Below are 22,360 nucleotides of genomic sequence, written 5' to 3' on the forward strand. Positions count from 1 at the left end.
CTGACCGCCAGCACTAAGCTGACCGCCTCGGTCGGACAGTCTGCCCAAAAACCTCCATGTCAAGAGATGCAGCAAAAGCACCCTTTCGTACTTCAATCGACCCCTAGAGCCACAAAAGAGGCGATAATCAAAAATTGGAAGCGGTTCTGGATAGCTAGAGCTGATGTGTGCCAGATGCATGATTTACATATAATGAAATGACTTTTTGGTGTCGGAAACAGTCTCCAAGCGCTCCACCCCATACAAATTCTGTTATTTTTTGATCCACCCAGCCCCCAGAGGTCATGTGAAATCTGTGGTAGTTTAGAGTTTTAGTCACCTGACCATATCCCCGTAGGCACCAACGGCTTGATGCCTTACAACCGCGGCTGCCTCCTTTCTATTTCGTACCAGGATAATCGAGTATATGCGGAAATAATGTCTTGTTGAAAAAACAATGATAATAGTAATAGTAATAATAAATCTCCTTGGCCATCAAGAATAATGAATATTAATTTATACCATTTTGCTTCATTTCAAGTTTGTATGGTTCTTTATCCTTTGCCCTACTCCGTACACCGGAGGAATTTGGATTCAAATCAAATGGGATATCATATAAGGCAAAGAACAGGAATATAAAGACGGATCAAACAAAATAGAGCATAGTCGTAGAATGCAATGAACCCCCGTCCATCCCACTATCAATCAATCAATCAATCATCTGCGTCAAGCAGTTGCGGACCGAAAACAGTAAATATGTCCATAGAGTCGAGAGGTATATGTTGTCTTCCGAACAGACGCAGTCTAGCCCGGGAGAATCAACATGCTAAAATCATGTACATTATTAATCAAATGTATCCATAGTAGTCTTCTGATAAGTTTGTTTGTTTTCCCAATATTTTCTTCTTTTTTTGGGTGCCCTTTTGTTCTTTTTTTTTTCTCTTCCATCATCCATGTATTTTTCCTTTTCTGTTCAAATAACATAACCATTTTTCTTTTGTAGACTGTTTTGAATCGAACAAAATGACCAGCAGAAACAAATGGTATCAACCGCAGACGCCGAGAAAATGCTCCGAAGTGATGTAAGTATAAAACTTTTGTCTTCCGGCTCCATGACGAAAGATGCAAGATCAAGATGGTGGAGGTCATGGGAGGAGGGGGTGTGGGGGAAATGGCAAATATAGAAAGAAATTATAATGATAAGAAGCCCTGAAAATGCTTTGGTTTTTTGGTGTGACAACTCGGCGGATCATGAGCGGATCGTAGGCGAGACAGATCGTGATGCAGATATAAACAAACTAGACAAGGATGACAAGGTCGAGCAGCTAATGGCGCGTATTATTTTGCTCATAACTGAAAGGGGTCTGGAAATGCATGCTAGCACTGAGACCGAAGGGATCTGCATCTAACATGGGCTCGTAATTGCCCAGAAGTTGATTTGGATTGTTGTAGGCGCCGTTGGATCCCTCCGCCCCATGGGGATTGAAGTGGCCGAGGCCCTGAGCTCCCATCGAATGGGAGCCCGAGGGAACCGATGCTGCCGGATTAAAGCCTGACACATACGGAGAGGCTCCGACGGACGATTCATGCTCGTCGTCGATCAGATCCGCTTGGGCATCATACTCTTGTTCTGCGAGGCAACCTAATTAGTCCTTCTGCGGTGGAATCAGGCCATTGGGGGAATGACAGGTAGCTTACCGAGTTGGTCATAATGCTTTTGGAATGGAGACGGATAATAGGCGGAAGGCACGCGGGCAGCGCGAGGCCCCGTTCCCGCCACGGCGGACTTGGGTTCGCTCGCCTCCGACGGCGCGACACTCATTGGGGGAGATGCTTGGCTGATATTTCGAGAATGCGACAGCATCTGTGACCGAGACTGTTGCGCCTGCTGCGGATCGACACCCACCGGCGACATGGCGCCCTGGAATCCAAAGCCCGGGGATTTGGCATGTGACGGGGAGGACACGTGCGACGAGGGCGTGCCTTGATATTGAGGCGACGGGATGCCGTATGCCCCATCCCGGTTCTGTGACAGGCCAAACGGCTCTCCTTTGGGAGCGATGCCGGTCGGATGTCGCTGGGCCGTGTTTCGATTCATTGCCGCCCGCTCTAACGACGGCGGCTTGGCCGCCATCGGGTTGGGCTTCCCCGGGCCGCCGGGGGTGGCGGCCTTCAGACGCAACTCCGCTTGGACATCGATACCTGATAGAGGTTAGGCCATGGGGATACAGGGGACCGAAGGAAGGTGGCGGTGGAATAGCAAATGAGAAGGGAGAGAAGAGAAGAGGATGAAGGAAGGCTAGAAGGGACAGAGGAAGGCTGCCAAGGGTCATGACGTACCTTTCTCCAGCAAGATACGCTCCAGGAGGGAGTTCTTATAGCGCAGCATCAAACACTCGTCAGCAGCCGTGCGGTGATTTTGTTGCAGGGTCTGCAGGGTGTCTTCATTGCGCTTGATAGTGGATTCGAGTTGGCGGATGTACTCGGTGCGACGTTCGCGAAACGCAGCCTGGGCCTGGCGATTGCGTTGCTTACGTTCTTCGGAGGTGGCATATATCTGGAGATCCGGGGTCAATAAACCGAGCGAGGGAAAAGATAAAAATGAAAAAAAAAAAAAATAATAATAATAATAAAAGGAACAGGAAAGGCCCCGATATCAAAACAGAACAAGGGACAAATCACAGAAGGGAAACCGGGGAACTAAGGGACCGGGGGGGAGGGAAGGGGAGATGATGATAAGAGCGACAGATGATAAGGGCGAGACGGTCGAGCAATCAATCAATCAGGACGAGGCCAGATGCATAATGCCGCTGATAAATCGACGGAGGGATCGATAGAGTGATCGAGCGATAAAGCAAACAAGATAAAGTAAGATAAAGGAATAGAATAAAAAGGGCCGACAATCCAGGATAAAATGCGGGGCCCCGGATTTCGCAAAGAAAGGGGGACGATGCTTTTTTTCTCTTACGTACAGGTTTCCTTCCTCCCTTTCGCTTTTGCGTCTGGGCCACGTCCTGCGTCAGGATCTCGCCTTCAGCTTCGGGCGTCGACACGGCGGAACTGATCGATCCCTCGATGGGAGGCTCGGACTTAGGTACGACCTCCATGTCATTTTGATTCGAATGGGACGTGTCCACCATAGAGACCATTGGAATTATAATTGCCCCTTGTTGGCTGTCTTTCCTTTCGTTCTTTTCTTTTCTTTTTTTTTTTTTTAATGACGTCTCTCTCCCCTTACGTGTGTTGTGAGAATCACACCCGAGCCGTGAGGAGAATAATCAAATAAAATCCAAAAGGAAAAGAGAAAAAAAGAGAGGGGAAAATTGGAATCAATCAATCCCCAGATACACCGACCGCCAATATGGCCGTGGATTCAGCCCTCTAGGGGAGACAAGAGCCACCACCGGAGAAAAAAAAAAATTCAAGTAAAAAAAAAAAAAAAAATCCAATAAGAACAGGAACTTTTTTCCCGGCGGGGGTGGATTGAGGACAGAGAATCAGACGCAAGAAACGCGCGGCTGGGCGGGTGGAAGGGACGTGCGAGTAAAGCCAGAGATTAGCAAGAGGGCCAGCAAAAGGCGTGACATAAAGGAAATTGACGATGGATAAAGAGATAACCAGCAGGGTGAGTCGGGCAGGCAAAGAGGACAGAAGAAGGGGAGGGGAGGGAAAGATGTGAGGTAAAATTATTTACTAAAAAGAACCGGATTGTTATTAAGGAAAAAGGAACACGAGCGAAAAAAGAAAAAAGAAAAAAAAAAAAAAGAAAAGAAAAGTGCGGGAGGAACCAACGATGGAGAATGGAAGGTTCGCTGTGTCTGTTCGGGTCAGGCAGACGACGAGGGGTTTCGTATTATTATTATTATTGTCTTTCCCTACGTTCTCTCTACTGCGTACATATACGCAGTACTGTCCTCCCCGTTCGCTTTCATTCCCTCCCGCCTGCAACTTGACTCCAAGTCTTCCTCTTCACCATCACCATCATCTTTTTATTATTAACCCCCAAAAAGAAGGAAGAAGAAAACCCTCGCAACGCTTGAAAACCCATGAGATCATTCCCCCGCCCCCTTCGCAGGTGCAGTAAGAATCTTCTCTCCTCTCGGCGACGGCACGACGCGATCCACTTCGCAAGGTCAGACCCAGCCGAAGATCCGCCTAGTTCGAGGCACCAGACTCGTCACTGCCTCCGTTTCGCCTATTTGACCCCATGCAGGCAACGGGTGGAGAGAGCCGCTGACAGGCCATTGGCAACCGGCTGGACAGGCAGACACTGCTCGCACCAAACATCGCTTGTGACAAGGAATGTTGCGAAGCATGTTCTCCTGGCTCCCTAGTCGGAGCCAGAACCCCTTCCGACGACGAGAATTGGAGTAGAGGTAGTATTTGATGACCGATGGCTTTTGGAGAGGCATCGAATAGAGGCGCGTTTTGCCCGCGGAGAAGTTCCGCTGGGGACCGCCCGTCACTCGCGCCGTCAGAGTTTTCCGTATCGTACCGCCGTGACGGTATTCTATTCGATTCCATGGATACCTCCTGGCGAGCAGGTGATCCTGACGAGCCTCCTGCCTCTACGTGGCCTCGTGGAGGACCAGGAATTCCGGGGGGAATGTCGCCCGGCAGAGAATCTCCGGATTATCATGGCAACGTCGCGTCTCTGGGACACGCTGTGCTGCGTCTCGTCAGGGTAGGTAGCATAGGGATTAGGGAGTTACCTTGGGTTACGAGGGTAAACAAATAGTAAATACACGCACACCGGTACCGGCCTCTCTTTAGTGTCCGGTAGCACATTGCGCTTGCAGCCTGCCTTCTCACCGGGAGAGGAACCCAAGGCGTGCAAAAGCAATGCGACATCACGAGATCCAGCCACCGTGGGATGGAATGCGATCACCTGAGGCCTGGTCGATGGTCTGATCGAGCGAGCCGCTTGGCAGGGATCGACAGGACCGATGCCTCTAGCTGGATAGTCCACGGAGTACGTATGTTCCGTATGTCCCGGGGTCCTGATGTGACAAGCTGGAAGGTCGTCATTGGGTTTAGCGATGCTCGAGTGCGGCACTACTGGCGGTACTCTTGGAGTACCTCCTCGGCCACGATGGCCCTCAGTGCGCGGGTGTACCTGGATGTACCCCTCACCGGGAGGCTGAAACTCTTGCTCTCCCCAGCTCTGCAACTAGTTACTCCGTGGTTATTCTAGCCACCAGATGAAATCTGACGAACTCATCCTGTAGCTACACTGTAGACACGGAGTACTCAGTATCTCTCACGATGTCTCTTCACGACGTCTCTACGATGGCCATAGATCAATGCCACCGAATAACCGCGGCGATCGGCTCTTCGGCTTTCTCCGCCCAGGCTTAGTCATGCTTCCGCTCCTCCAGTTCGCTTCACATGCAATTCTCCGTAGAACGAGTGCATTCGTTCCATCCCAGCGCCGTCTCTGACACCCTGTCTCCTCCTCTTTATCCTCGCATCACATCCTTCTCTTTGCATCTGCTATCGGTGCTTCGACCCTTTCCTCAACCAGTCGGATAGCATGGCCTCCTCGTCGGCGCCCCCCGCGGTCGATCCCCGTGAGGAAACCCCCGCCGAACAGACATCGACCACAGCGGAGAAGAACACTACGGAAAATGCGAATACGAGCACTCCCTCGACATCTGCAGATCCCAAGCCATCGCAAGCCCAAAAACAACCTAGTCCGGCTGCTGCGCAAGATGACGACGACGATGACGACTCCGATTTCGACGAGTTAGACGGTGGGTTGATACCAAGCGCACGCACACATTCTACATCACTATCCTTTGCCTCCATTGCCCTTCAAACCATTCCAGTGCAATCCAAACCAACAATCCAAATCCACTAACCCATAATCCCAGACGTCCTCGATAATTTCAAACCCGCACCAGCCGCCGCTCCTAAAGATGCCGCCGCCACAACGTCCGGCGGCACCTCCTCCGCCGCTGCCCCCGACGCCGACTTCGACGAAGAGGCCTTTATGAAACAACTCGAAAAGGACATGGCCAACATGATGGGCCAGGACTCCTCCGGGTCCTCGGACCCCGCCCACCTCGCCGACATCGAGCACGGCGCCGACGCCTTCACCAAGCAGCTCGAGGAAAGCGGCATCCCGCCGGGCGACTTCATCAAGCAGCTGTTAGCCGACGTCATGGCCGAAGAGGGCGGGTCGGGCGCCGATCTGGGCGCTGCGGCGGCGGCGGCCACGGGCGCGGCCACCACGGCGGGTGCGAGTGCTGCTGCTGCTGCGTCTGCGTCCGCGAATACAGCGGGAGGCGATAAGAAGGGCGGAGGACCGGCGCCGGAATCATTCAACGATGCGATTCACCGCACGATCAACCGCATGAAGGAGTCCGGGGATAAGGCGACGGCGGCGGCGTCGGAGGACGACATCTCGGACGATCTGCTGGCGCAGCTGCTGAAGGCCGTGGAGGCGGGCGCGGGCGCCGGGGAGGGCGACGGAGACGACGGGGACCTGACGAAGATGTTCATGGGGATGATGGAGCAGCTGTCGAACAAGGAGATGCTGTACGAGCCCATGAAGGAGCTGCATACGAAATTCGGCCCGTGGATCGCGGAGAACAAAGGCAAGGGGAAGGTGTCGGATGAGGACATGAGTCGGTACGAGATGCAGGCTGGCATTGTCAGTGAGATCGTGACCAAGTTCGAGGAGCCGGGGTATACGGACGAGGATTCGAAGTGTCGCGAGTACGTGTGGGAGAAGATGCAAGCTGTGAGTCTGACCGGTCTTGATTCAGAGGATCCAAAACACGTAAACTGACTATGTTGATTTGAACAGATGCAATCGGCCGGCAACCCTCCCGAAGAATTGGTTGCCAATCCCTGGGATGACTCGAAAGGAGGGCTTCCGGACTGCCCGCAGCAGTAACGATCCGGATCTGGTTGGAGATTTCCAGGGCCTGTCATTTGCATCGGAGGCTCTCTTTGGCGTTCGTCTAGCTGCCGTCTTTGTAATGTACATATATGTCGATACCCTTACTTACTGCCTGAAACGCCTGGTCCCATCTGTCCTCTGTACATGTAGATCCAACAAGATAACACAAACGCCTTGACCCGTGACCCTAAGACCCAGTGCCCGAGAACATCTAAAAAAAAAAAAAAGAAAGAAATGCGAATCTCAACCGCTCATGTCCATGTCTTGGCTCGGCTGCGCCAGATCCATGAAGATATCATCGTACTCCTCGTCACTGAAGGAGCCGGCGTCTTTGGACCCGGCCCCATAGCCATTCCCCTGACCGGGGGCAGCTGCAAGATCAGGCCCCCAAGGCCCCATCTGCGCCGCATCCTCCTGTCTCAGGTACTCATCCAATGCGAGCTCATCTGGACCAACGGAAGTTAGCACAAGCCTTTTTTTTAATGAAACGAAAGGGGAAAAAAAGCAAAAAGACGTACCTTCAATACTCAATCCATGATCTTCACCAAGACCACCATCAACCTCCCCATCAACATCAACATCAACAACATCTAATCCCTCAGACAAGCCCTCCGCCCTGCGCCGCATCGCCTCCCCCCACCGCTTCTCCTCCGCCACGTGCTCCATCAGCGCCAGCTGCTCGCCGCGGGAGTCGAACCGACCGGCGTCGCGCTCGCGCTTGATGCGGTTCAGAAAGGCGTTGCGACGGGTCGAGCGCGCCGTCGGCGACGAGGAGGCCGTGTAGGACCGGGGCTGGTGGGCCAGGGGGTTCGAGATCTTGGTGGCGTAGCGGTGCGCGTAGGACTGGGACGGGGACGGGTGTTGCGGTTGAGGCGAGGGGACGAGGGAGGGAGACCATTGCGAGTTCGCAGTTGCGCTGGCGTTTGCGGTTGGCGTTGTCGCGGACGGGTCTTGGTTCTGGTGGGGTTGGAATTGGAATTGGAATTGGAATTGGAATTGCGACGGCGACGGCGACGTTGGGGAGGTTGTCGTCATCGTCAACGGACGCGAGGTCGTGCTGGCGCGGCGCGGCGAGAGAGGTGACGGGCGCACGGGGGTGAATGGGGAAGCAGCAGTAGCGGCGGAGGGAGGACTCGTAAAAGAGGATTGTTGGTGTTGGTGCATGGGGGATGGAGTAGCGAACATCATCTTGTCGCGGATTGAGGATGATCGAGCCCGTGGTTCGGGTGGCGGGATGCGGGTCGGACGCGACGGATAGCGCTTGACGCGGGCTGTAGGGGGAATTGGTCGGAGTAGATGAAGTTATAGTGGGACTGATCAATCAATGAAGCGAGGGATTGTCGTAGAGGCGATTCCAGACAATGGGGATGCGGAGTAGTAGATAAAGGATGCTCTTCTCCAGCCTCCGCCGCGACGAGCGCGTCGTGGGTGATGCGCTAAACCTATCTGGGTGATATTGCATTCCTGAGGCTGCCATTTCCATTCCGCCCACGTGATGCGATGCCCTTCAGCAATCCCGAGTCTGTACGACGCGACACGGTGGAATACGGGGTACCTGCTTCACAGTTCCAATCCAGACCACCCACTTGATACGGCGACTTTCCGAGCTGGGCCCGACGATCGAGGGACTTTGGAATATTGCATGGAGTCAGTAAGTCCCTGAGGCCCATGCTGCCAAGAGCGTCGACCCGGAGCACTGCTACTTTCAGGCATGACTATAGATAGATGGCGACTGGAGAGACGGCGAGATAAAGGCTCTTCAGCCTGGGTGCCACTTCCGCCGTAGAACGCTACGAATCGAGAAATCCCAGTGCCATGACGGGACCGATGAGCGCATTGATTGCCTCCTTGGGCATATAGCATCCCTCCGCAGTCCACCCACGTCCGTTGCCGAGACCACTGACAGCGGCGGACCCATCAAGGGTAAATGATGAATTGATCAATCATGATAAATAAAGCAATTTCAAGGGCAGAGGCGATGTCCACCAGCGCCCGGGAGACCCATCGACTAGATAGGCAATACCCGAAGCTAACACGGCGAGAGAAACGCGCAGAAGCGGTGATCAGCAGACATGATGTCAACGGGCCACGGGGCCATCCACCCACGTTCCCAGACGCAGCTGAGACATTTATGGACGTACGGATGGCTATCGTCATGAGATGCGGTCAGGAAGATGAGTTCCGGTGCTGTGGCGACTGTCGTGTCGACGATGATACGCGACAGGCGATTCGCATCCTGGCGCGACGATCACGTTGTCGGCCACCGTGTATGGCCAGTCTCTGGACCGTATGGAGTAGGACGAAGATTGGAGGATGGAGGGCGGAGACCGGCATTGGACACGGGCCAGGAAGCGGATTCCCTGCACTGACTTTGCTATTCTTAGCCGTTTCAGGCCTTTTGGACGGTCTGCAGAATCCGCGCAATCTCCCGGGATCGAGTGTGTCTACGGCGTACGGACATCTACTGACTGGACGGCGTCCGGTGGAACAGGAATCAGTATGGTGAAGTTTCTTTCTGTCAGATTAAATAAATACATATCACAAGGATAATAAAGCTTTTTTGATCGAAGAGTAAAAGATAATTGTAGGAGATGACTGCCCACACTATCCCTATGGCAGAAACAGATGCTTCGAGCGGGGAATCAAAGATATCACAAACGCTGCAACAAAAATCGCTGGTAGAAAGGAGCGTGGTCTCGGTAAGGAGTGACGGACGTTCTATAGCAAACGGCAATGCAACATCGAGAAAAGGGAAAAAAAGAAAACACAAAAACACAACCCGATGAATTTCTCATCCTCAAGCGCCGATAGAATAACTGCGTAAATATCGTACAAACTGTACACTCTTGGGCGGCGAGCGATCTAGCCACCGTCCTTCATGTACTGTTTGTGTTCAGTTCACATGCCCAGTGGGAATGCGAACGAGAAGGGAATAGAATACAAGTCCCCGAACAGACATTCAGGGCGAGGTGGCTAGTTTAGAAGTTCGAGGCGGCGTTGACCGGTCCGGGGTTGTGATATTGGTCGAGCGTGTTCTTGAAGGGCGTGCCGCCAGCTCCGGGGCTGGGGGCCTTCTCACGAGCGCCGGCACCGACGGCCGTGCCGCTCATGAGGTCGGCGGCTTCGTCGTTGTCACGCGCGTTTTGCTTGCGGGCTCGGATCCTCCAGGCGACCACACCCAGGGCTCCGATCAGGATGGCACCACCGACACCCACCACAACACCGATAATGATGTTCTTCTGGCCCTTCGAGAGACCCGAGCTCTTGGACTCCTCAGACGATCCGTTCAGGCCGGGGGACTCGGTCGAATCGGCGGCGGCGTTCTTCTCGGCGGAGGTGGTGGTGAGCGTGGTTTCGACGGGGGTGCCGCTCACGGTATGCATCGTGGTAATGGTCTTGACAACCGGGGTGGCACTGGATTCCGAGGTGCTGGTACCGGTAGCGGTGGGCTCCGCGGCGGTGGTCTTGGAGTCGGCCGCCGTGGTGTGATCGGCCTGGGTGGTCTTCGGGGCTGTCGTTTGCTTGGTGTTCTCTGCGGTGGTTTTGGCAGGGGCCTCGGTGGTAGATGACGTGGAGGTTTCCGCGGGCTTTTCCTCCGATGAAGTCGAGGTCACGGCGGGCTGAGTTTCTTTGGCGGATGAAGTGGTCTCTTCTGCAGCCGTCGTCTCTGCCGAAGAAACCGACGTGGTGGCTGGCTCCTCGGCGGTGGTGGGAGCGGCATTTCCGGACGTGATCGCGTTTCCTCCGCCAACGTTGCCATTAGTGACGGCGGTGCTCTGCCCGGCGACCACAGCCAGCAGGGAGAGGGAGTACACGAGGAAGGAGAAACGAGCGGCTCGCATGATGGGCGACCAGGAACGAGATCGAAGTTCCTTGGTTAGGTTGTTTCTCAGAGGGGTGAGTCCCGATCGAGAGATTCAGGCGAAGGTCCAGGAGACCGAATGAGGAACGATGGTAATCCCAAGGGGAGGATGACGGGGGAGATATAACGAATGACCAGGCGGCAGTCGAGTACACCTAGATTAAATAAAGGGCCCAGTCAGGAAAGACTTGCAGGACGGGGAGCACGATGGATGGAAAACGAGTGTGTAAGGAGGAGACGATAGATGGGAGGCAAAGCGAGAGATGAACAAAGAGCGGCAAGAAGGAGGAAAAGGCCGGCAGCGAACGGGCGCTCAAGGGAAGCAGCGCAAATTCTCAGTCCAACACGCAGCGACTAGCGGCAGGCTAGTCCACCCCTCGCAACCAATAACAGCGGCTGCAGTGAGACACGGCGGGCTGGAATCTGCACGTCGGCTCGCCTGACCGTCGGGGCTGTGCCTTTCTTGGGCCTGGTCGCCCTCTAGTCGAAGATCCTGGCTCCTCACCACCAACGAACTACTCCGTAGCAGTCCGCAGTCCAACTCTACGCAGTCCGCAGTACTCTACCGTGTACCTCTCGCGATAGATTAATTAATTCCATTGTGTGCCTATTTTAAGGTCTCCCCACGAACCCCCGGTGCTTATGTCAGCCCATTTACATTCACGCCGGTTCCAAGGGGCCTCCGTCCACGGTTGGCCTCCGTGTTTTCGGTCGGTTCTTTATCTTCTGTCTGGTTTTTGCTTTCTGGTTGGGAAAAAAATCCTGTTTCCCTTCTCCGAGATCCAACGGTTGGCCCGGTAAAAACAACCACCACATGGTGTGTTCCTGACTGGCACTACCGTCCATGGCGCCAAACTCCCGACCCGGTCTATTGAATAGCATTGAAAATGGAACATCCACCCACTACTCTAAGACATGCTCAATAATTCCCACCGACGGACAATCGACTCGACTCCGTAATACCTCCTTGAGGAAATCAACAGCACCTTGCCGGAATCCCGGCACTTCCACCATCCTCCCATGACTCCATGACCGCCGGAGTACCCGTTCGCCGGCCATCATCCGAAAATTCTCCCAGCGTCCAAGCCATCGCCGCCTGCTTATCTGCTTCGGGAAATTACTACGTCGCCTCCGCTGCAGCAGGTGGTCTCGCCCTGATGCACCCCAGGGGTGTCAAATCTCCAGCGTCTAGAATAGGGTGATGTAATTTCCACCTCATATCCGCGGCTCAGGAAGTACGGAGTCCTCGGTCCGTGTTCAGGGTCGAGGGTCTGCACTCCTCGGTGACTTACGGAGTGAGCCCTGCAGCGAATCCCCGCTATGGACTCACTTGTGCCTGGCTAGTGCAGGTGATTGAGGCTTGAGGGGTGCTCCGTAGTTTTTCCTCGGTTTATCCGACCGCTAGGGCTACGGATTAGTACGGAGTACCGGGCAAAGCGGTCGTCTCCAATTGTCTCTCGCTTCCTTTATGGCTTTCGACCAGGGCAATATTAAGAGCGATGTCCCGACCAGAATGAGTTATTCGATCGCTTCGTCAGTTCATAACAGCGTGATAGTCGGTCATCACTGAACTATGCTCGCGCTATCTAATGGCGATATCAATCTAACTAGTTTAGACTAGCCAAATGACAGCGAGACATCAATCACCGGAGAACCATATCTCATTAAACTCAGGAGAGCGTCCAATTTTGCGGCTGTCACCAATGTCTCCCGGAGCAACTGGAATACCTCCTGTTGCCGGCCAGCGTGACCCGTGGATTATCCACAAACCATGCCGGAAATGCCACCTGGACCTTGTCGGTCCCGTTCTCCGTACACGTACTTCAAAAGTCAAATCCCTCTTGTTTGGTGTTGATAAGCAGATCTCAGACACAAACTTCAGAGGTGAAACAATCTAATCCTAGGGTTAACCCAAAACAGTAGTATGACTCGTTCACCGCAAGTCTACCGAAGAATTCATATTATATAATGACATCTAGAACGTCTAACCAAAAGTCGGAAGAGAGATAAAAAAAATTATATCATTCGCTCTCACCCCGAGAGTTTGCTTCTGCCGCCAGGGCTTCTCGCTCGTCCACCGTCAACTCACTCTTCGCGTGATGGATCCTCACTAAGAATAGCACGATGAGGAATCCCGTCGACGCCAGTCCGAACTGGAACCAAAACACCGCCTTGTAGTTCTTGTACAGCTCCAGCGCTTCCGTCTGGGTCTGCACGATATCCGCAAATCCCAGCATGATGGCGATCCCCAGGTGAAGAGTGCAGTTGATCAGCGCGCCCGCCAGTCCCTGTCTGGCCTTGGGCATGCTGGTCGTGATGAAGATGTTGGCCAGGTTGAAGCTGATGTCGATGCCGATGGTGCCGCAGATCATGGCCGGGAAGACAAAGGCCCAGTAGTTTCCGCCGATCGGAATGAGCGCAAAAAGTAGACCAGAGCCCATGTATCCAAGGCACGAGATCAGCATGACGATCGTCCCGGATATCTTGTGGAAGATGAGTCCGCCAATTGCGGAGATGATCAGACCTCCCGCTCCCATCGGAGCGGCCCACGCGACTATTTGAAGAGGCGTGGCGCCCATGATGTCGGACATGTAGAGCACCGCGTATAAGAGGAAGGTGCCTAAACTGCCGTACAGGAAGAGCAAGGCGATGGCGAGGGCCGTCATGTGCTTCACCTTGAAAATGTCGCCTGGCAGGAGCGGGTTTGAAACGACCCATCCTTCCACGTAAGTCATGATAGCGAGGAAGACGACTCCCAGCGCGAAACACACGGGGATGTATGGCGTTCTCCATCCCTGCGGTGCATACGAGCATTCCGCAATGGCGAATACGAGGAGAACGACTCCGGGAACCGAAAGACAGCATCCCGCCCAGTCCATCTGGATGCCCAATTTCCGCTTCTCCGCGTAGTCGTTCGGGATGGAAAAGTACGATGATACCGTGGTGATTCCGGACAGAATAGCCCCGATAAAGAAGTACCACCTCCAGCTAAGGTACTGGCTGCAGATGCCCGAGAAAAAGATACCCGCAAAGAAGCCCAGCGCCGCGCATGCACCGTAAATGCTGAAGGCAAGGTTCTTTCGCGGTCCAGGCCGATATGTACTGCCTAGGATCATCATCCCTGCGGGCAAAAAGCAAGCCAGAGCGAGGCCTTGGAGTGCCCGACAGATGATAAACATCAGCCAGGACACGGAGACCCCGGCCAGAATGGAGGAAATGATCATCCATGCGAATCCGGCGATGTATAGAACGTATCCCCCGTACATATCGGCCAGGCGGCCGAAGATAAGCAGCGTCGACGTAACGACGAGGGATAGAGAGGTAGACGGCCAGATCGTGGAAGCTGCTGGGATATGCAAGTCTTTAACCAGGGTTGGGAGAAGCACGTTGGAGCCTGAAATATAGTATTCCTGTTGGCGAGGGTTAGCATTGCTGCGAAACGATGAAAGGGGGTCTAGAGGAGGGACATACTGCAAGAATCTGCGACATCATGATGGAGAAGCAGAAGGCCAGTTCCGACCACAAAGACGAGAAACATGCCGGTCGCTGCCGTCCCAGCTGCTCGATGTAAGCCTCATCCATATATCCCTCGAGGTGCTCTGGATATCGCTGTCCCGGCGACGCTTCTTTCGATTTGGCCTGGTTGGCTTCAAGCGCCGCCGGTGTAGGCATTGCCGGGGTCATGGCCACAGGTTGGATAAACAGATACTCAAGAGCAGATTTTTGACTGAGGGAGCAGAATGCTTGGTATTTTGGTCCTTCACATTCTCATTTTATTGACGCAGGGAGGGAAATTTCGAAGTCAACACAACCTTCATAGGGTCGGATTAAAAAATATTTATATAGCGAACAAAGACGCTGAGAGGCTTCCCTCTAGTTCGAAGCCACTAGAAGCGCTTCGCTGGATCTGCCAGCATTAAGCGAATTGAAACTGGGAGAGCCATGACTGCTACCTTCCCCAAGGGATGGCCGGCCAGCTCCCGAGAACTACCCTTTCGAGAAGCCAAACAGTGGGGAGAAGAGCAGAATTTGATGGGAGATCATCTCCAGTGGCCGGAGATCGAGGCGCAAAGCCAAACGTTGCCTCAACGATGACCAGCTGGTTAATTGCGCCAAGGCCTTCTCCTGGGGCCTGCCCTTTTAGGCAGTTCAGAGTAGTGGAGAATTGCTGGATTGCATTGCTGGATTGCATAATGATGGGTTGGGTGGGGCCGATTGCCATCATGCATCGACTGCAGCCTTCGTGATTCGTTTCCACTGGGAGACAAAAGAACACTATTGCAACAATATCCCAGTACCACCTGCACGCAGTAAGACTGGCGCGGTCATGTGACGGAGCGTGGGGTCTTCCATCCGCATTTCTTCTCCTCGACGTTGCTTTTCCAGTAACCTTCACTCCGGACTCCGCACTGTTGTCCTGGCTGAAGGAATTTGCATCAGATGATTTAGTGCCATCTGCTTGTGGCGGGGAGCTGTCGATCCTCCACGGAATACTCCATCGCATCTCTGCATGGGACAGCATGCGATGCCGGACTCATGCTACACTTGTCGCCGCCGGCGCATCCAATGCGACCGGTCGCAAATTCCGTGCGCCAAGTGTCGAAAAATGGGGCTAGAATGCTTCGCGACCAGGCCGCCCAGATGGGTAAAAGGCGTGGCTATCCGGGGGAAAATGCGGGGGATATCGTTCGAGGATACCGGAGGTGCATCCAAAGGAGGAGTGGAGGTGCACAATAGCACGCCTTCAACAGAAAGCTCAAGAACGAGTCCGTCCGTCGAGCTCATACGAAATGGTGAGATCCTGTAAGACGGCTCCTGTCGAGAGCCACTCTAGAAGTGTGGATTGCTTTGGCCATCAATGGACTTGAACACTAACCAAGGGGTCTGGGCCTGTACAGGTAGCAAGAAGGATGCTTCGCCGAGCCTACTACTAGCACCGCGGGACCCTATCACCTCTCACCTGGACGCAACCTCTAAATACTACCTAGATTATTGTAAGCATGCTCTCTTTCGAGCTCCCGGAGGCACACTAATGTTCAACCCTAGACAATGAGCGGATTTGCAGGCTCTTCATCGTGTATGACAGTGATCGAAACCCCTTTAGAAGCCTCATCTCTCTGGCGTTAGATGACCCGATCCTTCTGAAGGCCTCTTTGGCCCTCGCCGCACGCCATAGAACCAACGCAGACCGTTCTTTTTACCAGCTCGATGAACTGGCGCCTTCCTGCCCGGTTGGCTCTCATCGAGATGCCCTGCTTTTCAAATACCAGGCTGTGCAAGGACTGTCACGTGTCTTGAACGATCCTACGTCGTATAAGAAGCACACTACGGTGGCTGCCGCTTTTCTCTTGATATTTCTGGACCTCCTAGAGTCGGGGAGTGATAAGTGGAACTTCCACCTCGAGGGGGCCAAGAGCTTGATCACGCTCGACCGGCCATCCCCAGAGTCCCAGATAGGTGTCAATCAAGGTCCCGCGGAGACTGTCCAGGAAATTCGGGATTTCATCACCAGACAGATCTACATGTAAGCGCATAGAGCCATGTAAGAGAGCGAGCGAGCGACTGACGGCCGATTAGGATTCAAACCCTCGGAGCAACCTTTGTACGACCAGGATTGCTGTCTCAGTTCGTTTCGCTTGATCGATTAGGTCGGCAGCCTTCAGAAATCGCCGAACAGTCTTTTGTCGGGTGCCCTGAGTTTATTCTGGATGCAGTCCAGAACATTTTAGGCCAGAGAGACGCCGTTTCGGGCTTGGAGCCACTAACGGAAGCCGAAATTCACCATCGTATACAGGGACTCTCGTCTGTGCTCGAGTCCATCCAAAACTTTGATTGTTACCTCTGGGCTTCAAAGCTCCCGCGACCACAATCTCCCGCGAGGGATCTAAACAACCTTTGCATCTTGTCCCAGTCGTGGAAAATCAGTGCTCTCATATATGGACGGCGTGTGCTCGACATACTTACCAACGAAGTCTCCTCGCAGGATGAGCCAGTGTGCGAGCTGATTGGCTTGATCGGTGCATTGGAGGATGATGAGGTATACAAGTGCATATTGTGGCCAATCTTTGTTGCCGGTCTGGAATGTCGATGGCAAGCCCAGCGAGATTTCCTCGTTGGCTGTTTGGAGAAGTTCTGGGCTGCCACCAAGTGTTTCAACACGATCAACGCTTCCAAAATCTTGCAGACATACTGGCAACAAGAGGGTCAGCAAGAGCCGTTTTTGCCACAGTGGATGTTCAATATTGGCTCTCTTGGCCGCGACTGGCTCCTCGTCTAGAGGCATTGGGACAGTTGGAAGGATTTATCATTCCTCCATCCTGCGAGCCTGAGGCCATAAGTATCACGGGTGTGGGGTATGGATCTAACCGCTTCAGGAACTTAATGGGAGTGGGGATCAGCTTCCACCAATAGGAGAGAGCTCTCTGATCATGATCTAGTCGTGTCCGGATTAGGAACTTGACGGGGGTGGGGCGGAGATCCATGGATGTCGCCTCTGCAAGAAAGACACGGAAATGCTGTCGCATTTTGTGGCCGAGCGCCGTGCCTGAGAGGCGCGAGGTTTGACTTATAAATATAGCGATCCGGGCCTGATCGTTTCACTTTCTGTCAACTCTCTCGTTTGCTTCTTGACGACTCCCAGAACACGATGGCGCCGTCAACCAACAGCCATCCCTCTACTCGTGCATTGCACGCCGATGACCCTCTCCACCTGGTGACTGACGTCGCACCCCCAATTCATCTGTCGACAACCTTCAGATTCCCCAGCAATCCCGAAGATTTGGTCCCGTCAGTGGACCCTGTTGTACGTATTTCAACCAACGCACTCACGATACAGAAGACCAGACAGGGCTAACAATCCTCAAGGACGAATTTGACGGAAAGAACTACATATACTCCCGGGAATTTGCCCCAAATGCGACCCGATTCGAAGCGATCCTCTCCTCCCTCCTGGGTGGCCAAGCTGTGAGCTATGCAACCGGCTTGGCTGCTCTACATGCGGCCTTGACCCTGCTGAATCCCCGCCGGATATCTATAGGGCAAGGCTATCACGGAAGCCACGAAGTGATTAGCGTCATCTCCCGACTATCGGGATTGCAAAAGCTCGATCTCGACTGCCCTGCCGAAAGTCTGGGAGAAGGCGACGTTATTCTGCTCGAAACGCCGGTGAACCCGTACGGAACTGCATTCAGCATCGAGGCATACGCCCAGAAGGCTCATTCGAGAGGGGCATACCTAATTGTGGACAGCACATTCGGTCCTCCGGGCCTGCAGGATCCGTTCTTGTGGGGCGCTGATATAGTGATGCATTCGGGCTCGAAGTATTTCGGCGGTCACAGCGACATGCTCTGCGGAGTTCTCGCGACCAAGCGCAAGGACTGGGTCAAGCAGCTGTTCGAGGACCGGCTGGCGATTGGAAGCGTTATCGGCAACCTGGAGAGCTGGCTGGGTGTTCGCAGCCTTCGCACCCTCGAAGTTCGGGTGCAAAGGGCCAGCCAGGGCTCGGGTAACTTGGTTGCCTGGCTACAGAGTGCACTGACTGCGCCGTCGCCTGCGCCGGGCAGCGACGAGGCAGTCATCCAGACGGTGCTTCAGAAGATCCACCATGCCAGTCTCCAGGACGAGCCCTGGCTTCAGAAGCAGATGCCCAACGGCTTTGGGCCGGTTTTCTCCGTCATCCTACAGAAGGAGGAGTTCGCCCGCGTGTTGCCCAGTAAGCTGGCGTTCTTCCAGCACGCAACGAGTCTTGGCGGAGTCGAGTCCCTGATCGAGTGGCGTGCGCTGTCGGACTCTCGAGTGGATCGGAAACTGTTGCGATTGAGCATTGGGTTGGAGCACTGGGAGGATTTGAAGAATGATCTGCTGCAGGCGTTCAGGGCGCTTGCAGGGCAGCAATAAGTGCACATACATTGCATATGAATATAGAGAATAACTGTAAGGTTTGGGTGGTTCCTCACAACCTGCACGCGGATATATAGACTTAGCCGACTGTACTGAGCCGCCCACGTTCATGATGCACGATGATAGATGCCAAGATAATAAATAGATGCAAACATACGTTAAATGTACCATTCTTCGGGTCTAATAAATCGGATTTCTGGCTACGTACGGAGGAAATTCTGTAAATGTGTATGCTTCCTAATTCAAAGCCCAGGCACATGGTGCAAGAGAATGGACCGGGCAAAGCGGAAAGGAACAATTTTCATCTCCGGATAGAATGAGGGACGCATCTCACGGCGCAATAAAGATACAGCCCAATCTTTATCCGGTTGTGGCATCGGCCGACATTCTTACTCTGGTTGATAGAAGACTATTGGATAGGAAGTCCCGTTGAAGCTACGGCATGACGCAGATCAGCCAGGCCACCATCGGATGGGATGGGGGGCATTCATTAAGCGTTGGAGACCGGCGTGCGTGGGAGACAGACAGGATTGACGAGACAGAATGTGAGAGAGAGAGAAAAAAGAAGAGAAAGAGAGAGCGAGAGACAGGAAGTAAGAAAAAGGGCTGAAGGACACTCACCGCCCACGCGACCAGCGGATGACTCAGCGGCGATCGCCTGCCGTTCCAGGCAGCCAAAAAGACGGCCAGGGGCTTCGACGGGGGTTCCATCGATGTTCTGCAGCTGAACTCTATCATGGATCGTTTATCATTTCTCATTTCTCCTGGACCATTTTCTATAGTTTATCCTCCGTACGCCGTATGTCTCCCCATAGATCTTCACCTTAATTTTAATTCCTCCCCGTCTTGCGGTCCATTACATCACGGCGGTTCCCACTGGGACCGTCCGTCCTGTTTTGCCCTTCCTCCCTTTCTTCTTCGGGCTCTTCTCTCTTCCTTCCTTTCTTCCTTCCTTCCATTCATCCTCTCGCCTTGACCGGATCGTCTTCTCCCATTCCGATCTACCACTCCTTCGCCTCGCCTTGTCTGAGGTTCCTTGGACTGCTGGTCACGTCCGATTGATCGATTCGGGAAGACCGTCCGGTTGAAAGCTTTTCTGCTGCCATACTCTCCATGCCTTCTCGACCAATTTCTCCTGGGTTCTGATCCTTCTTCGTTCGGTTTTTCCTCTTCTTTCTTCGATTGCTCTCTCCCTCTGTTAATAATATAATTATAATACTTCTCTTTTCCAAACCCACCCGGTTGCAGATACTTTAATTTTAATCCTAGTGTTTGCGGAGATTTCCTTCCGTGTCTGGTCAGTATTGCGCCGTTCGCAGCAGCCAGGACGATTGCGCCGAGTCGGAGGCTCTCTCTTATTTATCGGGCCTTCGATACCTTACGACCCCTTCGTCAACCGTTTCCCACAGACCCCGTGAGATCCATAAAGCTGGCCAAGCAAATTACGTCGAGGGGCAGCTTCCACAGCTGTCCCGATCTGTCGACGCTACAGATATCATCCCTGCCGCAACCCGCAGGCGGCGCAAGCGACGATCCGCCCGACGGTTTTACGGAGGGGAAATTTATCACTGCACCACCATCCCGCTCTCCATCCCCCGGCACCGTCAGCCTCCGTAGCGGACCCCGACGGCTTGATTCGACTAGAAAGCGGGTCTCGAAGAAGGCGCGCGGCGTCCTGGGCAAGGTTCGGGCCTTCCAGAGGATTGCTGCGGCCAAGATGGCTCATCCCACGATCAAGATCGATACCAGCGTGCAGGCGACGAAGCGGGCCCTCCCCGAGGACCCGGACGATGGCTTCGAGATTCTGGACGGGCCCGACAACGACAACCCCGGCTTGGAAGCCGGCGATAACGAACTGGTGCCTCCTTTCCTCTGCCAGTCCGTCCTAGGTTCGTTTCGCGCGCCCAATCCGTCCTTCCCTACCCCTCTGGCCGGTTCATCCGTGATCATTCCCCGCTTTGCCATTTTGTACTTTGTTTTTTTTCTTTGGAAGAGTACCAAATAAAACCCAGCTCGCTAACGTGTATTTGTCCCGCTAGAAATCCATCAGAAATTCGAAGAACTCGAATGGATACAACGGTCTCGCCTGGCGGAAGGCATGCTGGCCAACGATCCTTCTCATCGTTGGGCGCTGGAGGGAGATCCCGAGGTCAAGGCAAGGAACCGATACATCAACGTGCAGGCCTGGGCGAACTCTCGCATTCATCTGCAAGTGCCCGAGGGGGAGTGTGACTTTATAAATGCCTCCCCGATCGTTCTGCGGGATTCTGTGTCTCGGGAGGAACGGAGATATATTGCGACCCAGGTTAGTATGCGAATTATCCCTTCATCGGACGGGTTCTCTAACGCTTCTATTCTTTTCTTCCTGCAGGGACCGAAAATCGGCAACATCCCCCATTTTTGGCAAATGGTATTCCATGAATCCACCGACGTTGGTGTGATCGTCATGCTCACGCAAACCGTCGAATCGGGTCGAGAGAAATGCTCGCAATACTTCCCCATCCACGACGAGGCTCCGGCCATGGCTTTGATCGAGAGAGGTCATCCTTATATAACCGACAATGGACAACAACAGACAGACGACCACCTTTTAGGTCAGGTTGCTCTTCTCGAAACCACTTGGGATGACAAGTCTCGCTCTGAAATTCGCAAGTTACGCCTCACTCTGGGGGATGAGTCCAAGATTGTTTGGCATTTTCTCTTCGCAGGCTGGGCGGATTACTCCAAGCCGGAAGGTGACGACCGCGACGCGCTTCTCCAGCTGATCCGATTGTCGGGCTCGAAATGTTCACCCGCGAGTCCCCGCGTCGTGCATTGCAGCGCCGGTGTTGGTCGGACAGGCACCTTCATTGCCCTTGACCATCTTCTGCTTGAACTTGAGTCGGGGCAACTGTTGCAGGTACACGACGAAACCACCGATCCGGTGTTCGAAACGGTCAATCAAATGCGAGAACAACGAATGATGATGGTCTACAACGAGATGCAGCTGCAGTTCATCTACGAGGTCCTACGAGAACAAGTTGATGTTAAGCTCGGAAAGGTCGTGAGTGCCACCGAGCGCAAGTCTGACGAGAGATCCACGAAAATGGCCAAACTTTCCAACCAAAGCGACTATCTGCCATCGGCTAAACCGGAGCTGGAGCCCGTCTCAGATCGCCGCTCGACGCCGAACAGGAGTTGGTCAGGAACGCCCGAGGTTTCGGACAACGAGTAGCCGGTCTGATTGTTCTCTTCCATTTGGCTGATATAGGGCGGTTTCGCCCTCAGTCGCAATTTCAAGTTTCCCTTCGCGTACATATGGCCTTCTTTTATTCCCCCCATAATTTTTTTTTTCCCCATTTATTGCTTTTCCCTCGTTAACGACCAACCATGAGTTTCCCCTGTTTTGCAATGATTCCAGTGGATCTGTTACTCTTGCATCCTGCGTGTCATCTTGTTTGAATATTGAATATATGATACTCATGTCTCCTATGCTACTGTTTTGCTGTTAATTTCCCTCGGACCCCATGGCAATCCTTCCGTCTAGAGCTCTGTTTTTGTTATCCTGGTTCTGGCTTTGATGATTCCAGGTTCCCAGCACGCTGCAGATATGAGCTGCCGGCCTTTCTTAATCTTCTCCGCTTTATATATTTTTCACTCGTCGGTGTCCCTTGACTGTAACGACCTATCTAGCATTAGAACTGGTGTAACATAATCGGTCCTATTAACCTGGC

The 22,360-nt window shown here is 53.5% G+C and overlaps 9 protein-coding genes across 9 annotated transcripts; 4 read left to right on the forward strand and 5 right to left on the reverse strand.

Annotated features, from left to right (window-relative positions):
* Nucleotides 1–1,304: 1,304 nt before the first annotated feature.
* P170DRAFT_352356 (bZIP transcription factor) lies at nt 1,305–3,086 on the reverse strand (the record flags this gene model as incomplete). The annotated part of the gene is made up of 4 exons (XM_024843918.1): nt 1,305–1,609; nt 1,678–2,181; nt 2,320–2,536; nt 2,952–3,086. The coding sequence occupies 4 exons, from the start codon at nt 3,084–3,086 to the stop codon at nt 1,305–1,307; spliced, it is 1,161 nt and encodes a 386-aa protein (XP_024708207.1).
* A 2,236-nt stretch (nt 3,087–5,322) lies between these two features.
* On the reverse strand, nt 5,323–5,879 carry P170DRAFT_116250 (uncharacterized protein). The gene has a single exon (XM_024842336.1). The coding sequence runs from the start codon at nt 5,785–5,787 to the stop codon at nt 5,473–5,475; it is 315 nt and encodes a 104-aa protein (XP_024708208.1). The 5' UTR covers nt 5,788–5,879; the 3' UTR covers nt 5,323–5,472.
* pex19 (putative peroxisomal membrane protein receptor Pex19) lies at nt 5,522–7,005 on the forward strand. Its single transcript, XM_024842337.1, has 3 exons — nt 5,522–5,749; nt 5,853–6,724; nt 6,791–7,005. The coding sequence occupies exons 2-3, from the start codon at nt 5,972–5,974 to the stop codon at nt 6,878–6,880; spliced, it is 843 nt and encodes a 280-aa protein (XP_024708209.1). The 5' UTR covers nt 5,522–5,749; nt 5,853–5,971; the 3' UTR covers nt 6,881–7,005.
* Nucleotides 7,006–7,129: 124 nt separating this feature from the next.
* On the reverse strand, nt 7,130–8,074 carry P170DRAFT_472797 (uncharacterized protein; the record flags this gene model as incomplete). Its single annotated transcript, XM_024852982.1, has 2 exons — nt 7,130–7,332; nt 7,405–8,074. 2 exons carry the CDS (start codon nt 8,072–8,074, stop codon nt 7,130–7,132), a joined length of 873 nt encoding a protein of 290 aa, XP_024708210.1.
* A 1,790-nt stretch (nt 8,075–9,864) lies between these two features.
* On the reverse strand, nt 9,865–10,728 carry midA (putative cell wall protein; the record flags this gene model as incomplete). Its single annotated transcript, XM_024847522.1, has 1 exon — nt 9,865–10,728. One exon carries the CDS (start codon nt 10,726–10,728, stop codon nt 9,865–9,867), a length of 864 nt encoding a protein of 287 aa, XP_024708211.1.
* Nucleotides 10,729–12,769: 2,041 nt separating this feature from the next.
* On the reverse strand, nt 12,770–14,420 carry P170DRAFT_349914 (putative MFS multidrug transporter; the record flags this gene model as incomplete). The annotated part of the gene is made up of 2 exons (XM_024843770.1): nt 12,770–14,158; nt 14,220–14,420. 2 exons carry the CDS (start codon nt 14,418–14,420, stop codon nt 12,770–12,772), a joined length of 1,590 nt encoding a protein of 529 aa, XP_024708212.1.
* An 838-nt stretch (nt 14,421–15,258) lies between these two features.
* On the forward strand, nt 15,259–17,025 carry P170DRAFT_351223 (Zn(II)2Cys6 transcription factor; the record flags this gene model as incomplete). The annotated part of the gene is made up of 4 exons (XM_024843848.1): nt 15,259–15,551; nt 15,651–15,742; nt 15,795–16,272; nt 16,326–17,025. 4 exons carry the CDS (start codon nt 15,259–15,261, stop codon nt 17,023–17,025), a joined length of 1,563 nt encoding a protein of 520 aa, XP_024708213.1.
* Nucleotides 17,026–17,210: 185 nt separating this feature from the next.
* P170DRAFT_116553 (putative transsulfuration enzyme family protein) lies at nt 17,211–18,685 on the forward strand. Its single transcript, XM_024842338.1, has 2 exons — nt 17,211–17,550; nt 17,613–18,685. The coding sequence occupies exons 1-2, from the start codon at nt 17,395–17,397 to the stop codon at nt 18,642–18,644; spliced, it is 1,188 nt and encodes a 395-aa protein (XP_024708214.1). The 5' UTR covers nt 17,211–17,394; the 3' UTR covers nt 18,645–18,685.
* Nucleotides 18,686–19,383: 698 nt separating this feature from the next.
* ptpB (tyrosine protein phosphatase PTP1) lies at nt 19,384–21,861 on the forward strand (the record flags this gene model as incomplete). Its single annotated transcript, XM_024850658.1, has 4 exons — nt 19,384–19,439; nt 20,106–20,536; nt 20,687–20,952; nt 21,019–21,861. 4 exons carry the CDS (start codon nt 19,384–19,386, stop codon nt 21,859–21,861), a joined length of 1,596 nt encoding a protein of 531 aa, XP_024708215.1.
* Nucleotides 21,862–22,360: the final 499 nt, after the last annotated feature.

Source organism: Aspergillus steynii (assembly GCF_002849105.1).
Source record: "Aspergillus steynii IBT 23096 chromosome Unknown P170scaffold_2, whole genome shotgun sequence".
Taxonomy (NCBI): Eukaryota; Fungi; Ascomycota; class Eurotiomycetes; order Eurotiales; family Aspergillaceae; genus Aspergillus; species Aspergillus steynii.